Source organism: Natator depressus, chromosome 1, assembly GCF_965152275.1.
Source record: "Natator depressus isolate rNatDep1 chromosome 1, rNatDep2.hap1, whole genome shotgun sequence".
Lineage (NCBI taxonomy): Eukaryota > Metazoa > Chordata > Testudines > Cheloniidae > Natator > Natator depressus.
The window spans coordinates 295,269,699-295,290,523 of record NC_134234.1 but is presented as its reverse complement, the minus strand read 5'-3'; the positions used below and the strand labels follow the sequence as shown (position 1 = coordinate 295,290,523).

General features: G+C 42.0%; 1 protein-coding gene across 35 annotated transcripts in view; it reads left to right on the top strand.

The window, feature by feature from the left end:
• The window catches only part of NRCAM (neuronal cell adhesion molecule), a 290,661-nt gene that overhangs the window by 202,150 nt on the left and 67,686 nt on the right, over positions 1-20,825 (top strand). For all 35 annotated transcript variants that reach the window (XR_012637593.1, XR_012637594.1, XR_012637595.1 and 32 more), the window contains 2 exons: positions 5,455-5,639; positions 8,056-8,187. Coding sequence is in view for 32 of the 35 variants with exons in the window: in XM_074942232.1 (XP_074798333.1) it covers positions 5,455-5,639; positions 8,056-8,187 (317 nt within the window). In the remaining 3 variants the exon portion in view is untranslated. The remainder of the gene's footprint in view (positions 1-5,454; positions 5,640-8,055; positions 8,188-20,825) is intronic.

Sequence of the window (20,825 nt, the reverse complement as noted above, 5' to 3'; positions counted from 1 at the left end):
GACACCAAGATGGAAGGGGTTGCAAGCACTCTGGAGGACAGGGTTAGCGTTCAGAACAACCTTGATAAATTGGAGAATTGGTCTGAAATCAATAAGATGAAATTCAATAAAGATAAGTGCAAAGTACTTCACTTATGAAGGAAAAATTAAATGTACAACTACAAAACAGGGCATAACTGGCTTAGGTGGTAGTATTCCAGAAAACGATCTAGGGGCTATATTGGATCACAAATTGAATATGAGTCAACAGTGTGATGCAGTTGCAAAAAAGACTAATATCATTCTGGGATATATCAATAGGAGTGTTCGAAATGGTGGTAAATGTCCTTCTCTACTCGTCACTGGTGAGGCCTCAGCTGGAGTACCGTGTCCAAGTCTGGGCGCCACATTTTAGGAAAGATGTGAACAAATTGGAAAGAGTCCAGAGAAGAGCAACCAAAATTATTAAAGGTTTAAAAAACTTGAACTATGAGGAAAGGTTAACAAAACTGGGCATGTTTAGTCTTGAGAAAATAACACTGAGGGGGACCTAATAACAATCTTCAAATACATTATGGGCTGTTATAAAGAGGACAGTGATCAATTGTTCTCCTTGTCCACTGAAGTTAGGTCAAGAAGTAATGGCCATAATCTACAGCAAGGGAGATTTAAGTTAGATACTAGGAAAAACTCTCTAACTAAGAGGATAGTTAAGCTCTGAAATAGGCTTCCAAGGGAAGTTGTAGAATTCCATCATTGGAGGTTTTTAAGAACAGGTTGGACAAACTCCTGTCAAGGATGTTCTAGGTTTACTTGAGCCTTCCTTAGTGCAAGGGGCTGGACTAGATGACCTCTCAAGATCCCTTCCAGCCCTACATTTCTATGATTCTATGATGGGTCTTCTCAGGTAGCAAACTCAAATGCTGCAGACCTTGGCTGACCTGCAGGTCCAGAAATCCAAGATTCCCCACCCTGGGTAGTCCTTGGAGAACTCTAGAGTCACTGCTCCCTGCACCCCGCACATGGCATCACGGGCCTCATATTTACCCCTACCACTCCAAGCTGGGGGACAGCAAGGAAAATCACAGTTGTTTTTGTTTCAACTCAAAATGGCTTTTCATTTTTGCTGTTTGGCTTAAAATCATAGACAATTATGTTTTAAGTCAAAATGAAATGAACATTTTCAAAGATTTTTGTTTTGGAAATTTCTTGTGTGAAAAATTTCAGGTTTCTGGCCTGCTGTAGTATAATTTATAAAGTACAAAAAATAATATAGGTTTGCTTAATATAAGGTGACCAGATGGCAAGTGTGAAAAATCGGAACAGAGGATTGGAGGTAATAGGCCTCTGTATAAGGAAAAGCCCCAAGTATCGGGACTGTCCCTATAAAATCGGGACATCTGGTCACCCTAGCTTAAGAAGACAGATGCTGCATATATGTGACATTGACCTGTGAGAACCATGGTTGGTGTTGTATAGCCACAACGGACTGCATGTGTGCACTCAAATGGACAGAAATGTTACCTCCTTTTCCAATGTTAAAGTTCCACCCCTTTAATTTATGTTAAACATTTGTGTTACATTGTCAGGGTTTTTTCCCCCCACATTGTTTTTCTGCACTGTTTTTCCCACTCAATAAAGTTCTATTTTTGGATAATAAAATTATCTTTATTAGTTCACAACACATATTGTAGAATGCATGCTGAAAGCAATCAGTACTTGTAGATTTACAGCATGTGCCATTTAATTCATAGCTACAGGAAAACACCCTGTCATGCTTATAAATGTACAGCCAGCGCTACACAATTCTTAGCAGCACCCAAAGCTCTAGGACCAGAGAACGCTTCAGCACAGAACACTACTGTGCCTGACCATTAAAGTGCTCTTTCAAAGCCTTCCTCAACCGTATCGCTCCACACTGGGCTCTTGTAAAGGCCCTTGTGTCTGGCTGTTCAAACTCAGCAGAGAGCCACTCAGCCTCCACCTTCTACCCTGGCAGCAGCTTTTCCCCTTCGCCTCACAGATATTATGCAGGACACAATAGGGAGCTATAACCATTGGGATGTTTTGCTCACTGAGACCCAATCTGTGATTTAACAGCACCAGGGTCCCTTCAGTCTACCAAAAGCACATTCAGTTGTCATTCTGCACCTGCTGAGCCAGTAGTTGAATCCATGGGGCTGTCAAGATGGCCAGTGTGCAGCTTCGTGAACCAGGAGAGCAAGGAGAAGGCTGGGCCCCCCAGAATCGTTGCTGGCATTTCAATATCACCAATGATAATCTGCCAGTCAAGAAAAAAAAAGTCCCTGCTTGCAGCTCTCTGAACAGTCCTGTGTCTTTAAAGATGGAAGCGTCATACACCTTCTCTGACCAGCCCACATTGATATCAGTGAAGCTTCCCTGATTATCCACCAATGCTTGCATAACCATAGAAAAGTAGTCCTTTCTGTTATACTCTGTGGCAAGGTGGGTTGATACCAAAATAGGGCCATGCATGCTGTGTATTACTCCAGTGCAGTCAGGAACCTCATTGCTGCAGTGGTGGGAAGTTGACCACTGTCTCCCAGAGATGCCTGAGCAAGTCATTTCTATCCCACAACATGAAGCAAAAATTTCCTAAAAGGTATTGTGCTGGATAGCGGCATGTGGCACACTCGGATACCTACTCACGGAGCACCACACTTTGCATTGACACAAGCATTCCTGGTGAGTATGTGCAATAACCGACATAAGCAGCCAAGTATGCACTCACCCAAATGATATACAAACTTCAACGGCTGTATGCCAAAGTAACTTGTATCGACCAAAGTTTGTAGCGTAGACATGGCCTTGTTGGGGCACAGGAATGGCCTGCTATGTCTCCTTTGCTCTGTCCATTTCCTCTAAACCAGCTTTCAAGAAGTGGATGATATCAAAACTAATATTGTGGCTCTGTACTATTCGAAGATCCTCCCTCTATTGATGATAAATCCTTTGGTGAGCCAGATCTGTCTGGTAGGGCACAAAGTGTCTGGAGTACAACCAAGTATTGGAGCTATGGTCCCTATCCAGAGTAATGCTGGTTGTGATCTGATCAGCTCTCACAAACTAAGCAAGAATGATATGGCCTGGTCAGTGCTCAGATGGGAGACTTACAAGAAGTAAGTGTCTCTCTTCCTTCTGAGTCGGTTGTGACTCAGTGCCCTTTAATGTTGTTAGATGATATAGTTGTGCTACAATTGCAGTCTTTAGGATGAGTCTTAAAACTGAAGCCCTCCCCAGTTAAAATTATGTGACACTTTTTACAGAAGATAAGGGTGTTAATATTTCTTTTTGGCCAGGACAAATTTAGGGTTATGTAACTTCATTTGGCCTACCTAAATTCTTTCTGCACTTTCAGTAAGATACAATATTCCTGGTAAAACTTGTGCAGATACTTGCAGTGTGCTGTTAGGCCTATTCCTAACAACTCCTGTTGAAGTCAATGGTAGTTTTGCCAAACATTTCCTGTGGGATTGGGGCCTTAAACAGCTGTCACAAACCACCCCAGAGGTGCCTTAATTTCAATATCAGTGAAGTGATTCTTGGGTGTACACAGTACTTGAATTTTTTTCCTCAGAAAAATACAGTTTTGTCAAAATAGACATTTTTTACACGAAAATATAAATTCTGATGAAAAATTTCTACCTTCCTATGGGAAATGTCAAAATGAACATTTTTTGTTTTGAATTGACATTTATGAAATGAATTTTTTTGTTTCAACTCAAAATGGCATTTCATTTTTGCTATTTGGCTTAAAAACATAGACAATTATGTTTTAAATCAAAATGAAATGAACATTTTCAAAGATTTTTGTTTTGGAAATTTCTTGTGTGACAAATTTCAGGTTTCTAGCCTGCTGTAGTATAATTTATAAAGTACAAAAAATAATATGGGTTTGCTTAATATAAGGTGACCAGATGGCAAGTGTGAAAAATCGGGACAGAGGATTGGGGATAATAGACTTCTGTATAAGAAAAAGCCCCAACCATCGGAACTGTCCCTATAAAATCGGGACATCTGGTCACCCTAGCTTAAGAAGACAGATGCTGCATATAGGTGACATTATTATTGAAAGCTACCTTCTTCTTTGAGTAGTGTCCCTATGGGTGCTCCACTGTAGGTGTGTTTGCATCTCTGCACTACTGATCGGAGACCTTTGGTAGCAGTATCTGTTAGGCCCGAACATGTCCTGTCTCTCCTCATGCCCCACCACAAGGCGACCCCCCCCCTTAGTTCCTTTTCAACCATCCCTGGCTAGAGATGGTGCCATTTGCAGCCCGTTTGCTATCGTTAATTTCTTTAGCATTCCTAGTAGTTAGTCTCCTTAGTCTTAGCTGTAGTCTTTCTTTTTGTTTTCTATACCCCAGTCAAAAAAGGAGACTCTATTTTCCCCCTTTTTCATTGGGGACCCCAGCAGCCCAGAGACTCTCTAAGTCAGTCTTGGGCTGCATTAGACAATGTTATCAGATTGGCAACATGACATCTCCAGATACTATTTGTGCGTATGCCATGAGGTCAATCTCTTCATTCGTCACCTTCTTCAGGAATGTCCCTATCTCAGAGATCTGTAGAGTGGCCGTCAGTTTATACCTTCACAGAACACTATGCAATCACTGGGGACTCTGGCCTCCGATGCCATCTTCGGTTCCACGGTACTGTCATCAGTAACTGACCTGACTCTGAAGCCCCAGCCTTTGTGGGATACTGCTCAGGAGTCACCTACAGTGGAGTACCCATAGGGACGCCACTCAAAGAAGAAGTAGAACAGCAACAACAAGAATTTACTCACCTTCTGCAGTAATGATGGTTCTTCAAGATGTGTGTCCCTATAGGTGCTCCACAACTCACCCTCCTCCCCTCTACTTTGGAGTTCTTGTCAATGACTGCAGTAGAGAAGGAACTGAGGTGGGTTAGCCCGTGTGCACTAGTTAGCCTCAAGACGGGACATGAGGGGAGATGGTGCATGTGTGGACCTAATGGACACTGCTGCCAAAGTTCTCTGATCAGCCATGCAGGGAAGCAAGCACACTACTGTGGAGCACCCATAGGGACACACATCTTGAAGAACCATCATTACAAGGTGAGTAAATTCTTGTAAAGTAACATGAACATCAAGTTGCCACCACAAATAAATAATCATAGTTTAGATAAAGAACATTCACATATGTATTTGAAACTTTTATTAGAGTCATTAAGGTTGTAAATTGCAATTGATTCAACATTATTCTGTAATTATTAAATCAAGGAAGTTTATTGATGTTAGTGAATTTACTGGAAATGACAGAGTAATGCTGGAACATTTTCCACATTTGTTGGTTATCCCCAAAAACCTGGGTTGAAGTTCTCAGTACAATAATTATCTTCACAATACAAACATGAAAAAGTAATGGATTGAACTCTTAACCTCGCTTTTACCCCAGCTCTTTAATCTCATCTGTGTTTTTCTTTCTGCAGACCCACACCAGTTATCCGCTGGATTAAAGAAGGAGGAGAACTGCCCATCAACAGAACATTTTTTGAAAACTTTAAGAAAACTCTCAAGATCGTAGAGGTTTCTGAAGCTGATTCTGGAAAATACAAATGTGTAGCAAGAAATCCATTAGGTTCCACTCACCATACCATTACAGTAACTGTCAAAGGTAATGCTAAAATAACCCCAAATTTTACAATGTCAGCATCCCAATGCAAGGTTATATAGTAATATGTTTTATCAGGAAAATATATTTCAGTAAATCGTATTTACAAGGATGAATGATAAATGTAAAATGAACTGAGTAAAACAGTCATTAAATCGACTAAGGTTTCCCACAAGACAGACTTTACCATGTCTAGTCTAATTTTTATGATGGCCTCATGTTAGTATGTGGTGGTGGTTTTTTGCCAAACAGCTCTGTGGTGCTAACTTGAAGCTATCACTTAGAACACTGGTTCTCAAACTTTTGTACTGGTGACCCCTTTCAAATAGCAAGCCCCCTTATAAATTAAAAACATTTTTTAATATATTTAACACCATTATAAATACTGGATGCAAAGCGGGGTTTGGGGTGGAGGCTGACAGCTCGCGACCCCCTAAGGGGTCATGACCCCCAGTTTGAGAAGCCCTGCCTTAGAAAGAATTCCATTAATGCAATACTAACTGGTACCTATGGTGAATTTGGTCTAGACTTTCTTTCAGTGTCATAAGAGACTGCTCCCCCACTTTCTCTGCTGCTCCTTTCCCTTCTGCTGCTCCCCGTCCTTCTCTCTTCCTTTCTCTCTTTTCCAGGGGTGAAAGTAACTGAGGACGCTTACCGGTACGGGGCCGGGGCAGCTTTGGCCCCCGGAAGGGATGGGGCCTCAGGTGGAAGGGGCAGGGCTGATGGGTCAGCATCCCCCAGCCAGCCCTTCCAGACTGCCTGGCCTGCGCTGCCCGGGGCTCCCGTGTTGAGTTAAAGGGCCCGGGGCTCCGGACGCCGCTGCTACTATCGCAGCAGCGGCATCCGGAGCCCCAGCCCCTTTTAAATTACCGGCCCCAGGGTAGCTGCTCCCTTCTCCCCTCCCCCCCCCGTCAGCGGCCAGGGGGGGCACAAAAGGGGCAGGGACATTAAAGCGCTGCAGGGTCCTTTGCCACAGCAGTACTTTAACGTTGCTGCGCCCCCCCAGTCGGCAGCCCCGCCGACGGGGGGGGGGGAGGGAGTGCATCAGTGTTAAAGTGCTGCCGCAGCAAAGGACCCTCCTTAAAGCGCTGCCACGGCAGCACTTTAATATCCTGTCCCTTCCCCCTGCCCCGTCGGTGGCAAAAGGGGCAGGGACTTTACTGTGGGCTGGGTATGGGCCGGTGCGGGTTCTTACCGGTACACAGTACCAGCCCCTACCAGCTCACTTTCACCCCGGTCTTTTCCTTCTCTTCATCCTCCTCTGCCTCCCATCCCAATTCTTATTCTCTTTTCCCTTATCAGCCCTTCCCATCTTCCCTCTTTCTTTTTTCGTATCCCCTTCTGGTTCTACCGAACTAATTTTTACTAGGTTTTATCTGTCCAGTGGTATTACAGCACTGGGATTAAAGACACTTCAAATATATTGGTATTTGAAGTTTGCCTGATGGCTTTTGTTTGAATTAGCTAATGATAGTTGATTATTCCTCACCTGGCAAATCAGTCACTTCTTTTAAGTAACCTGCTAGTGTTTGTTAACAACTCTTGATACCAGTTTACATTGATGTTGACTTTGTTTGGTTCAAGATGGTTCTGTGGGTATCAACCACTTCCTTTTTAAAAAATAAAAAGATAAATTTTCCATGCACCTGTGTCCACGAATACAAATGCATTATTTATTTATTTTTATACAAAAATGTGAAAAAATATGCTGTTTGCATAGACTTACTGCAAAGGATCTGCCGATAGGCACACATAAGTTATTTTTCTTATAAAGAAATCATCTCTTGTCTTTCTTTCTTTCTTTCTTTCTTTCTTTCTTTCTTTCTTTCTTTCTTTCTCTCTCTCTCTCTCTCTCTCTCTCAGCCAACCCCATTAAAATCACTGGAGTTTTTCCATTGATTCAGTGGGGCCAGGTTTTCACCCTAAATCTGTTTCTCCTCCCCTACCTGCCTGAGTCACTCGAACTTACTCTTCCCCTATTATCAGTCCCTCTCTTCCTCTTCTATGGATAGCCTGAGGACCAGGGATGCCTCAAGAGTTATTAGAAAGGCTACTGTATTAATCCTTTTACAGAAGCCAGAGTCTGTTATCTTTTGCTGTCTTTAGAAATACAGATTAGGATTAAAGCTATTGATGTGTATTAATCGAATTTACTTAAATTCAGTTAAGAATCACATTTTGTTTACTTGAAAATTTTGATGCAGACAGCTATGCATGCTTTATGATTTATTGTCCATCTATTTGACAGCCTAATGGCTTGTGTCACTTGTAACCTGAGCTAATCAAAACATGATTTTACCTGTAAATTATTCAGATATAAAAATCAGCATTTTTGCCAGTTATAGCTACTGGGCTGTATGACCTTGTGAAAGGAGACCTGTAACATTAATGATTGTTGTGTTTTCTTTCCTGACCAAAGCTGCTCCATACTGGATCACAGCACCTAGAAACCTTGTGTTGTCTCCTGGAGAGGATGGAACCCTGATCTGCAGAGCTAATGGCAACCCCAAACCTAATATTAGCTGGCTAACAAATGGTGTGCCTATAGCAAGTAAGACTTTTAATAATCTTAATGGAGGATGAATAAAAACACAAACCAATAAAGATTAGGGACACATAAGGGATATGAAACTTGTTCACATATGAATACTTATTCCATATTTAAGGATGTTTTTCCTGACATTGAATAATAAATGCATATGTCATGAAAGAAAAATGCTACTGTGCATGAAGATGAAACAGCAGAAATTACCTCTAATGTGCCCCAATGTGCTGAAGCTTCCAAATATTACTGTTTTGAAGTGGGCAACTCAGTATCCTGTTCCGCTGTCTGCTAGTGTAATACGCATGGAGATGAGGTCTTAGTAATGAGGCTGTGATGTGTTCCACTGACTGGAGATATCAGAGGGATAGAATTGCTAATCGTATTGCCATTGCAATATGTATTAGATCTCTTAAGAATCATATCTACTCAGTTGCATCCCCACAGGAAAGTTGGTTCTGTGTAAGAACTAAAAAGAGGGTAGGAGGTCAGAAATAAACCTCTGTGGTTGTATTACGCACCTCTATAGGGGTTAGAATTTGGAATATGTACTAGCCTTCCAGCTCTCAGCAGTCAAAGGCTGTGTGAATGAATCAGCAGCTGTCTGGAAATCAGCTTGTGGCAAGTAGGTGTCAGAGGAGATGAACCCCTAAGGCAATGAAACCCCTGATTCTGTGTATGTGGATAAGAAAAGCTCTGTGCATTGATGCCCCAGTCACTCATTTGTTAGCAGTGTTGTGACTGGCAGCACAATATGACGGATGCAGGATAACTACTACCTATATCACATCCGTTCTTGAGGAAGACTTGCACACCAATATTGCAGTATGTTGTCAATTCTTCTTATATTCAGCTTATATTATATCATATAATCACTGCTGGTCCTTCACCCTTTTTCCTCATCTCTCCCAATGTAACACTTAAGATAAAGCCAGACAACCTAACCAGCTGCTTTGTCAGAAATGATGATAGTGTTCTGAAATTCTGCCGTCTTGTGCTGGCACTTTAAAGATTTGAAAGTGTAGTATGAAAGGGACATTGCTGAAGAAGTTAAAAAAAGGTAAGAAGTAGTTCAAGTAAAGATCAGTGAAAGAGTCAGCAGGGCTTCCAGGAGTCAGAGTCCATCCCAGAAAGTTGCAAAAGAGAAAAGTAAAACCTTACCAGATAGGTGTGAAACCTCTTGGAAAATGAAGAGAGACAGCTGGTCTGAGGAAAACAGCTAATAATGTGACTAAAATGGAGACTATCAGGAGAAGTTGAGGGATAATGCTGTAAGCCAGACATCTGCGTGAGGGAAGGTAGAAAAACTCACCAGGGAAGTGGTGTGGGACACCTAGATAAATATGATTTGATTAAGATTGTAACATAGGTTTTAAAATGCTGGGTCATGATGGCTTACTCAGTCACATAACCTTGAGGTTAAATGGTAAATCTCAAAGTGTTCATAAGTGTGCTTGATACACTCAAATAGGTCGACAGCTGATAAAATAACAAATACATTTTTATACCCATTTCATAATTTTCTTCCTTTACTTTCTCCTGCTGTTTCGTTTCCTTTTCTGCCCTATATTTATGTAGATTTTTTTGTCCTGTCAGCCCTTACAATTCATCTGGCCCCTCCCACTGCAGACTCCACTCTCACCCAGTTGTTCAACTCTCTCTTCTATCCTTCTTGATTATTCCAGTCTTCCTCCTCTGGTAATCAGGATCCACCTCTATTGCATACTGACGTGTCACTGATATCTTTGGAAGTTCAAGATCTCTCTCACTCCTTAGCAGGGTTCTGTCCCCCCTCCACCATCCCTCTTTCCTTAGCAGCTGCAAATATTTAACTGGGAGTTTAGCTGACTGCTGCAGTGCAAAGTGTAACTAAATGACAGGGCATCTGAGGGAGTGCAGGAGATAAAGGGAGGCAAGTGACAGAGTGCTATACTTATGAATTCTGCAGCTTCTAAAAGGAAAATGTTCCAGTTTAAAATAGCTGAAGCCAGTCTGTGGGATTTGCAAATGCACCATGCCCTCTTTTTCACTTGGCATAGAAAATACTCATGTGAGCGGGGTTCCACTTGCTTCAAGTTGAATTTTTAATGTATCATTGTAAAATGATGAAACTAAAGCAGCTGGTTGGGCTGCAGGGCAGTGCTGGGAGAGCTACACCCGTGGCACCATTTCAAAGCAAAACTGCTATGTTTGAATTTCAAAGACCTTCTGTCACCAGAGATCCCACAATGCACCTCCTGTGGCCCAATAATCTGTTTGCAATACTTTTAGTTTTCTATTGGAAAACACATCTGGGAGATGCTTAATGCTTCCGGTTTTGTTTTCCTATTATAGTCAGACAAGGGATGGGGCAGTGTTGAAGAGAAAGCCACTCACCCATGTTTCAGTTAAAGGAAAGGTCCTAACATCAAGGAGAGAGATGGGGGAGAGGGAGAGGGAGAAAGTTGAAAGGCAACATCATGCAAAAAAGGGGGAAAATAGTGGGCACTTAAAAAATTAATTAAAAAAGAGTAGTGGCTAAAATAATCACCCTCCCCCCCCCCCGCCACCAGAGTCTGTTACCTGGTGTAAACATCTTTTTTAAAAGAAATAAATTTTAGTTCATTTTTAGTTAATTATCACATTTTTAAAAGGAAAACAATTTTATAATTACAGTAATTTGCTGAAATGATAAGGGCCTAATCTTGCAATCCTTACTCACATGAGTAATCTTTATATGAGTGGTCCAGGTGAGGTCAATTACGATAACTCGCATGAGTAAGGGTGTCCAGTTCAGACCCTGACTCTGCTTTGCCTTGTGCTTCAATTAACACTTGAGTTCTGCATTATTCATACTTCTGCACAATCTTTAGTGTTTTATGGTTTAAATGTTCAACATGGGTTTACAAAAGGGAAAGCTTGCATAAAGTGCCTGAACTTTTAAGGAAGTAATTATCCAAATTAATTGGAAGGGGAACCACTGACATAATTGGACTTTAGAAAGGTACTTGTGATACTGCACAAAAGACTAATTTATTGGTGCAGTGGTTTATAGTACAGGCTGAGCTATTAAATATTAAACACACACATTTCAAAATTAGAGGACAAAGTATACTGAAAGAAACTGATGATCTTCACTTGATATGTTCTTTACATGTTTATATCATTTTTCACATTAAAGTGATATTTTTATTCAGTCTCTCTTTGTAATCACATAATACATTGAATTGAAGACAGAAAGGATAACCCTTTGATGTCTGTTCATGAGAATGTTTCATAATCCTTGGTTAGGAAAATTCTTAGTTCTTATTGTTTTCCCTGAATTTTTACACACACACATGCACTCTGCTGGTCCCAGCCAAATGAGTGTAGGATGGAGGCTACTGGGCTCTGATATTCTGGAGGAGACCAGTCCCATAAGAGAATGAGATGGGCTATCAGTGCCAGCATGCACTCACCACTCCAGCCATCATTCCTGCTGGAGTTGTGCAGATGGGCCAGGATCTGGCCTAATGAATATAGCATGGATGAAATCCATTGAAGCTGGGTTTTATTTAGTGCATACAGTGTACCCAATGGACAGTGGTTGCTGGTGCCCAAAATACGTGGTGTGGCTGCAAGTAACAATCTGTCACCCTATAGCCTCCACCTCCTACCATTCCCTGTAGGTTGACCCTATTTTCAGAGTGAGAACCTGGAGTACCAGTTAGGGAGGTCTCAGGCAGCTGGTTTTCAGGCAAATAAGGAAGGGTTGGTGGAGGAAGAAAGGAGAAGATAAAGGGGCACTCTCTTCCGTCTTCTGTCCTCTCTCTCTTGGAGAATGAAAAATTGTGCTGGCTTACAGTAAAGGGCAAGATGAGAGAAAACAGTATTCATTCTTCTTAACATTGTGTCCCCTCGTTGTTCTTTCCGAGTCCCAACTTCTGCCCCTCCAATCTAGCTCATACCAAATCACCTCTCAGCTACTGTCTTCACCACCACGCACACCAACTACCAGTTCACCCACACCCTCATTGACCAAATGACTTCTTTACTCCCTTCGCTCAACCCTGCAAACCTGGCCCTTCCACTGCCCAGCTCAGAACTTCTCCAAGTCCTGCTTAGTTACCTTTAACACTTCCCCTACTCCTCCAAAGTACACAATCCAACTGCAGGCCAAGAGTCCCAGCTTTTCTCTCCTAGTTTTTCCCCACAGAACATATGTAATTAAAACAACACCTTGACTAAACCCACCAGAAAGACTCTAGTCCCATAAAATAGTGTAAATACATAATGTGACATTTAGCCACTTTGCTCAAAGGTCTGAGAAAGTAGATCTGCACAAAGCCCTGAGGAGCTACAGATTTTGGTTATGATGGAGAATGGAGAACACTCAGGGCCCTCAACCATCAGCCCCTAGACATTTAAATCTAGGCACCATTACTCAGAACCATCAGTCTTAAACCTTGGGATAGCATGTAGAAAAGAGGCAGCCTTTCAAGTTTCCAGGCCCAAAACTATGTAGAGTGAATTATACGTTGTCACAGGGCTCACTCCTGGCAGGTGGCACCTGCCCCTGGTGGCTTTGGGGATTAGCTCCTTCCAGCTATGGTTTGCCTTGGAGATTGTCCTCTCTCACCCTGCGGCCTATGTGTGAAGAGACCTCTGGCTGTCTTTTCACATATAGGCCACAGGGTGAGAGAGGACCATCTCATTCCAGGAGCTGCAGCTTTCTCTTTGTGACTTGCCCTCCGGCCAGGTCACTCTGGTCCTCCCGTTCTGGGGTATCAAAGTCCTCCAAGGCAAACTATCCCAGGCAGTCCACTCTCTGCTGTCTGGTCCATGCCACCTCCCCAGTGGCTAGTAGGAGAACCTGGGCCTGCAACTCTCATCAGCAACCAAGGTGTGCCTACCCCATACCTTGTAGCATTTTCCGTGAGCCTTTCCTGCCTTTCTCATTCTCCCCGATCTCTGGTTTACAAGCCCAAACTCCCTCCTCCTAGGGAGTAACTGCAGGCTACTCTCTATAGGCCAAACACACCTCCCTTCTCCCAGGAAGTGGCTGCAGACTACCTCCCTGCAGTTCATTTTTGCTCTTAGATCCTGGGCTTTATACAGGGTTTGTGTGGGGTGGACACCCCATCACAAACACTCCTCCTCAAGATTGCATCCCTGGAAGACATGGGTGTCTCCTGCCTGACATCTGCCATAACTGGGCCCATAAGTCATCCATCTCTTGCTCAAGGTCCCCCACCATGAGGAGCAATCTGCCTTTCTCCTCGATGGTGTCCTGATACTCACTTCACTGCGATTCTAAATCTTCTACAGCTTCTTTTAAGGCATGCTTGGCTGCTCCTAATTTCTCCTGCAGCATCTTTACTTGCTGCACAGAATCCCCCAGCTCCCTTTCCCTCAGGGTCTGAGTTCCCATCATAGCCTCCTTCACTTCTGTGTTCGTTCCTGTGTCTATTTGGGCCTTCTCCATCCCAAACATTTTATCTTCTGATCCCTTTTTTCCTATCTCATTCGGGTCCATGCTATCCTGTTTACTACCCCATCCTTTCTTAAGAGGGCAGTGCCTTCTTATATAGCCGATCTTGTTGAACCCAAACCAAACCTTTTTCTGTGCCTTGTCAGCCGGCCATGCTTTGGCCTTCTCTTGTCTAGTCCCCTCTCTTGGGCTCACCTTCACCTTACAACTCATATATGTCCTCCTTAGGTGCCCCTGCTGACCGCAGGCAAAACATGCCCCTCCCTTTCCTGTTCTCCACACAGGTTGGACTCTTTGGGGGTTTCTTGTTTTTCTGCATTCTGGGTGAGGCTTCTCTCCCCCATACAGGTAGGGGCACTCTCTTTTTCAGGTGTCCCCTTCACCTGGAGGCATAACACTCCTTTGGCCAGGCTTCTGCCCTCCTGGCCCTAGTACCTCTTTTCCACTCTCTGCAGCCTCTGCTAATTTCTTCCGGCATGAGCTTAAATAAATACAGTGCTGTTGAGCCAGCTGTGTCAAATAGTTTTGCAGGTACCAATGTGCCTCCCACTGTCTCTGCTCATACTTCAGCAGGATCTGGATCCGTTCTGGCTGTTTGTCAGTCCCCATCTGCAGGGGCGAAGACTCTGGAGTCCAGGCTGGGAGCGTGTAAGTGCCTTCAGCAAAAAAGGCTTCCACCTACTGTGACTTCATTTTCTCTTTCCCTTTTTTCTGTTATTGCCTTCCACACTCCTCTTGTATCAGGGGTGACCACCTTATACTGTCCCTCATGGACCACCATAATCTCTTACACTCCCCTTTTATAAGGAGTAATCGCCTGTCCGCATTCTCCACCACAATGTCACGAGTCCACTCATTGCAGGTGACACCTCCTCCTGGTGGCTCTGGGGATTAGCTCCTTCCAGGTGCTGTGCCCTCCTCTGTCCGTCTCTTCACCCGTCATTATCTCCCAACCTCTGGCGTCTCTCATTCCAGGAGTTGCAGCTTCCTCTTAGTGACTCAGCCCTCTGGCCAAATCACTGAGGTCCTCCCCTTCCAGGGTATCAAAGTCTTCCAAGACAAGCTGTCCCAGGCAGTCCACTCTCTGCTGCCTGGTCCACGCTACTTCCCCAGGGGCCTGCAGGGGAACCCAGGCCTTTGTTCTACTCCAGGTTCTAGCTCAGTGCCCTTTCATCAGCAGCCAGGGTCTGCCCTATCTCATACCTTGTTGCATTTCCCCTGAGCCTTTCCCACCTTTCTGGCTCTCCCACCTCTCTGGTTTACCAGCCCAAAGTCCCTCCAACCAGGGAGTAACTGTAGGCTTCCTATCTCTATAGCCCCAAACACACCCTCTTCTCCCAGGAAGTGACGGCAGACTATCTCCCTGCCATCCCTTTGTGCTCTCGGATCCTGGGCTTTATACAGGCCCCTCCTCTTCCTGTCCAGCTGAACCTCAGGTCTAATTAATCCCATCTCCCTGGCTTCTCCAGGTGTAGCCTAGGCAGCTAATTGGCCTACCTGGCCACCTTGACCCTTTCAGGCCTTATGTGGGGTGGATACCCCATCATACACCTGTGTCGTGTCTTGAATCACAAGTACAGTCTTTACATAATATAAGTGTAACATGTTCATTGCAGCTAAAACCTATATGCAGGAGAACAGCCATATCCAGCACTAGCTGTAGCTTTTGGATGTTCTTCAAGATTAGTTTCAGGTAGAGCATGTGAGAAACGTGGAGGTCACAAAGATATGGATTATTCCGGTTATGATGCCATCTTGATTCAGCCAGTTACCAACAGAATTTACTTAAATCTAATAAGCACTAGGACATTCTTCTCTTACACTGTCCTTTATTTTATATTTACTGTCTTGTCCCCATTCTATCAACTATAGCTAATAAAAGGCATAGTGTCACCACAACTATGCAAATAATTAACTATGATCTTATTTGACTGTTATGGTTTCAGCTCCCTTCAGCAATACTGGATCATACATTTATAACTTTAACTAGGGAAATGACTGACAAGTAATGGATATGATCACAACTTTTACATATTGGTTATGAATGTGATCCTCTGGAGGAAGAGGCATGTAGGATGAAATAAATAGCATTACTTTTAGCATTATTGGCTGTAAGACAGATGATACTTTGGTCATTCCAAAATTTGCAAACCCTACATGAGGACTAACAGCATTCTGCATGAAGGCTAGACAAGGGCCAAGTATTTCAATTTATGTCAATAAGAAAGACTGCTTATCATTATTATATTATCTCATCAGAAACAACAACAGGATCTACTGTGTCTTCAGAATATTGCTCATGTTTTAGTTATCTCTGAAGTTGGTCTTTAGCACCATCTGCTAGGGATCACATATATAAGAGCTATGATTGACATGCGCCATAGTGTTTACATTCACTGCAAAATGTGCATAATCTATGAGAAATATTTTTGACAATCTGGGCTCTACAGTTATGGTGAAATATGTTCAGTGTCAACATTCATATCAAGTATTTGTTTCTTTGAATGATTAATTTTCTACCCTGTTGCAAAATGATACCATAACAGCTTTTTAAAAAAGATGAACAAGAGATTGTGAATTATCACAGTTGAACGACATTTCCTTCTGTTGCGCTGATAGCACCAAGCATCGAGTATAAGTACACTATTATGTGTCCCAACACTATCTTATTGGCCTTCATTTGGGGGGTGGAAAAAATAAAAATTTCTTTCTGAAAGGTTTATCAGAAATCATACCTGCTCGCTTTAAAAGCATGGAAGAAATTATTGCTCTTGATTCATAAGTGTACTGTGTTAAAGAAGATATTGGCATCTAAAGGCAATTAGAGTAATTAATGTTGCTATTCCATCCCAAAGAGAAATTCTTCTCCACTTTTACTGTGTGTTTTTTATGACATCTTATTGATCGAAGTAAGATTACGCTCCAAGATGAGCAGAACGACAAGGTGTACGTTTTGTCAATGGTATGTGAAAAAGCAGCCTGGTTACTGTGTTTATTTCCTTTCTAGTATATTGGGTTAGCTTTTAGTTCAAGGGAGTCTGCCACACAGCATCTGAGCATGTCATCAACATACTTGTTATCACCTTCACTATCAAACAGAAACACAGTTAACAGCCTACCTTACAAAATATGGTTGTGTTCCAAGTAGCATATTTCTGAGAATAAGTTGTGTAGTATCCTGGGTCTGCATTGCACTTTATGGGCAAATAAAGACACGGTCCCTGCCCTGTGGGTCTAACAGTTTAAATAAACATAGCTGAGAACATTTAATACCGGCTGTTCTGTGACATTAATATTTGGTGGCTTCTTCATTTCAGACATGGAAATAATTTGAGGAAGTCAGTGATTCTAGGAACACTCAACGGCTTGACCATTATCATAGTAATAATAATAATAATAATAATAATTAATACATCATAAATTCATAGAAACCAGAGATGGAAAAATACATCTTAGGCCATCCAGCCCATCTCCATTCTTGGGGTTATTCTCTAATGGACATCTATTACATGTTTGACTAGTCGAATGTTAAACATGTCAGGCAATGTAACTTCCCCCCTTTCCTTGGCAAGACTATTCAACAGCATTTTAGGGCCTGATCCAAAGCCCATTGAAATCAGTGGACAGACTTCAATTAACTTCAGTGGGCTTTTGTTCAGGCCCTAATATTTTATTGTTAGGGATTTTTTCTTGGTAATCAGGGTACATTTTTCTTCTTTTCTTCTTTTGACTGCTAGCTATCTATGTTTATACGCAATGTACTCAACTAACTGTTGCTCTGAGAATCATAAATTTGAACTTCCTGAATTTTGTACGTATACAATCTAAAGAGTAAATACATCTCATCAGAAAAGTTAGAAATTTCAATGAGAAATGGCAAAAACAATTCTGTGGAATTTTTTTTCCATTTTTCACCCAAGTCTAACCATAATGTTGCTTTTAATCAGTTGTATCTATAATGTTGCATTTACTTTTTTTACAAGAAAATAGAATGGTGCTACTAAGTCCAATCAAATAAATATATTATTGTAAGAAATGTCCAGTGCTATCCAGTGGGGGATATCATGCAAAACTAGAACTGGATGTGCAGTCTAATGATGATGATGATAGATTCAGATCAACATAGGGGAGAGTTATGGTGCGGAATGACTAGCTAAGATGAAGGGAGTGTCTGACGTAGTATATAGCTTTCTTTGTATTTGAACATGCTGTATTTATTTGCATATTTGGAGAAGCACATAGAAAGCTGATTCAACATACAGAAAGCAAATGTGCACCTAAGGGTGTTGCAAATATTGGGAGTGGCAAAGTATTCAGGTCTCAGTTCTGCAAATACGTAATCACGTGTGTAAGTATTTTCAGGATTAGGGTTTCAGTAACGTTGTGGAACCAAATGTAGGCTTGTCGGGGACAGATATTTACAAGTTTGTCTAGAGCAACAGAATTCCTTGAGCAAGTCCTGATCATTCCTTTAGCAGAAAGTTGCACACTGTGTTTAAACAATGTGCAGCTTCCTGCTGCTTTTGCTATCAATGTTTCTAACTCAAATTTTGTCTAACATGCCAATAATCCATGTTCTGAACAAAAGTCATGATTCTGCACTCTGATCATCTACATGGGCAGGTTCCGTATGCACAGAGTCAGCTGAGCTCTGCTTGAGGTCAGGGGTCTGTCCACATGGATCAGATTGCAGGATTGGGGCTTAAGTCCATAGATTCACTGAAGTTCTAAAAAGTAGCCAGCTTTTAGATAGGGCTGCAAAAAGCAGTCAGATTTGACTGTTCTTTCCATACACTGACATCTCAAACACAGCTGAATGGAATTTTGACAACCCGCCTCCCCTCACCTCACCACACCTTCCCCACACAAGTTAACTTTTGAACTGAGTCTTAATGTGAGAAATTTCATCCCAAAAAGAAATTTGTTGGAGAAAGTTATAAGCAACAGAAAATGGCACATATATTAAAAGTGGCTTTTCAATGCTACCTATAGCATCATTATCATAAAGGTGTAAAAATGAGCTCATTTTCAGTTGCTTCCTTCCACAGTGGTCAATGTCATTTACAAATTATCAAATATGTCACAAAACAGGTCTTAGAAGGCAAATCCTTCCTGTTGCTTGCAAAAAATAGTCCATTTCCGAAAATAATGTCATCACTTTTATGTGCTACTGGTACATCTTTGTAAGTCTGTGGTAATTGCCCAAAGTCAGTTAACTGTTGATGAACACAGTAAAAGAATCATAAGTCTTATGAATATTACAGAAACTCCTAAATTGTATTCCAGTAGAGTCAATCTTTGATTACATGAATTCCTAAATCAATCACACAGAATAGACACATTCCATATGAAGAAGATTTTTTTTAAGTAAACTGATATGGTTTTGCCAGTCAACTCAAAGTACTTCATCCTGTAAAAGGGATCTACACTGGCAGAAATATGTGCCTGCAAAAGTTCTTTTGCAAGATCAGGGCCTAGCACAGTAAATATGCCCTCAGAGATTATATTGAGACCTTGATTTAGTATTTAATTTCAGGGGTTGGAAGGATTTGTTTCACTTTGTGAGTATGAAATGTCATCATAAAATTAAGATCTTTGACATAGCATGTGAACATGTGAAACAGCATGGCTCCTTCACATTTTTAGTAGGGCCAGTTTTGGCGACCACTGTTGCCAACTTTCACTTGGTAAATAAGCGCCCTGACTTCCACAATAAGCCAAAAATCAAGCTAATCCCATTTCAAAACAAGGCCAAAATGAGCCAATCCCTAAGAACCCTAACACTCTGTGTGACTAGACCCCCTGGTGTGCAGTCTGGGACTCTGGTGAGCTTGCTGTGCATCCCTGACTGTCTCCCCTGCTTGCCCCACCTTGCCCCTGCTTGCCGGGAGCCGATCAAAAAAAAGAAACAACAAGCTACAAGCCAAACAAGCTACAAGTCAAAAACTAGCCAACAAGCAACTCACAAGCCAATTAAGCCAAAAACAAGCCAAATTTCTGTGGGTTTTTTTGCAGGTTTGGCATGTCTGTTGGCAACAGGTTTTGAACCAGGCATACGTAGTACTAAAGAGAGGAGGATTCTCTGAAGTAGAGGCAAGTGTTGATGTTGTGACCAGCCAAGCAGCCAGATAGTTAAGCCAGTTGAAAGATAGGTAATGGGCAGAATTAAGGCAGAATGGGTCTTGAAACAGAATATGAGAAGACCAGAAACTTTTGGTACAAAAGCGAAGCAAAGCAAAGTTGATTACCCCCCCAGCAACAGAGTGATGGTGGCCCAGAAATAGGAATGGAGGTGGACTGGACTTGGAAAGGAAACCATTCTTGAGCCTGGAATTGGATAGGAAAAAATGTATTTAGAAAATGATTTAGTTAAATTGGTGAAATTTCTTTGTGAAAACTAAGCCTAGGAATCAGAGTGAGATGAGAGCCATTTGAGCAGAGGAAAGGGGGTCACACTGAGAAACAGAACTGGACCAGAGATATTTCTAGTCCACTATCTTGTCTGTCACAGTTGTCAGTACCAGATGTTTTAGTATAAGGTTCAAGGAAAACAACCCATAATAGGCAGTTGTGAAATAACGTATATGGGAAATTAATTCCTAATTCCTCTCAGTTAGAATTTAGGTTATGCCTTGAAGCATGAAGATTTATAGCATTTTAAAAAAAATCCTTGCTAATTTAGCAGTGGATGTGCTTATTATCCATATAAATGGTTACTTTTTTTTTACTTCTCTTCAGCTCTTGGTCTGAATTATATCTTTGGCAATGCGTTCTGCAGGCTTAATTATGCTCTCAAACTCACAGATAATATCAGGGGATGCAGACCCAGGAGATATCGTCAAAAATGTGACGTCTGCAAATACGTTAAACTGTATTTTGGTGTGTTTATATGCAACAAAATTTGACAGGCTAGATTCTATTTTCAGTTTCACCTTCAACTCCTCCCAATTTATTGTGGTTGTGCAGGGATAACTGAGCAATATTTGGTCCAATAACTTCAATGATATGTCTGTCTTTTACTCAGCCTTGTATATTTCATCCCAAAGCATCCCATGCCACATCTAGAACTCAGCAGCTGTTTAATCGCATGCAGCAGCACTACAGAACAGTTTCGAACTGGCAGTAGTCATTCAGAGGAAAGAGTGCCACCTACTGAATCACTAACACCACTTCCATAAATGCTCCTAGCTTGTTGACA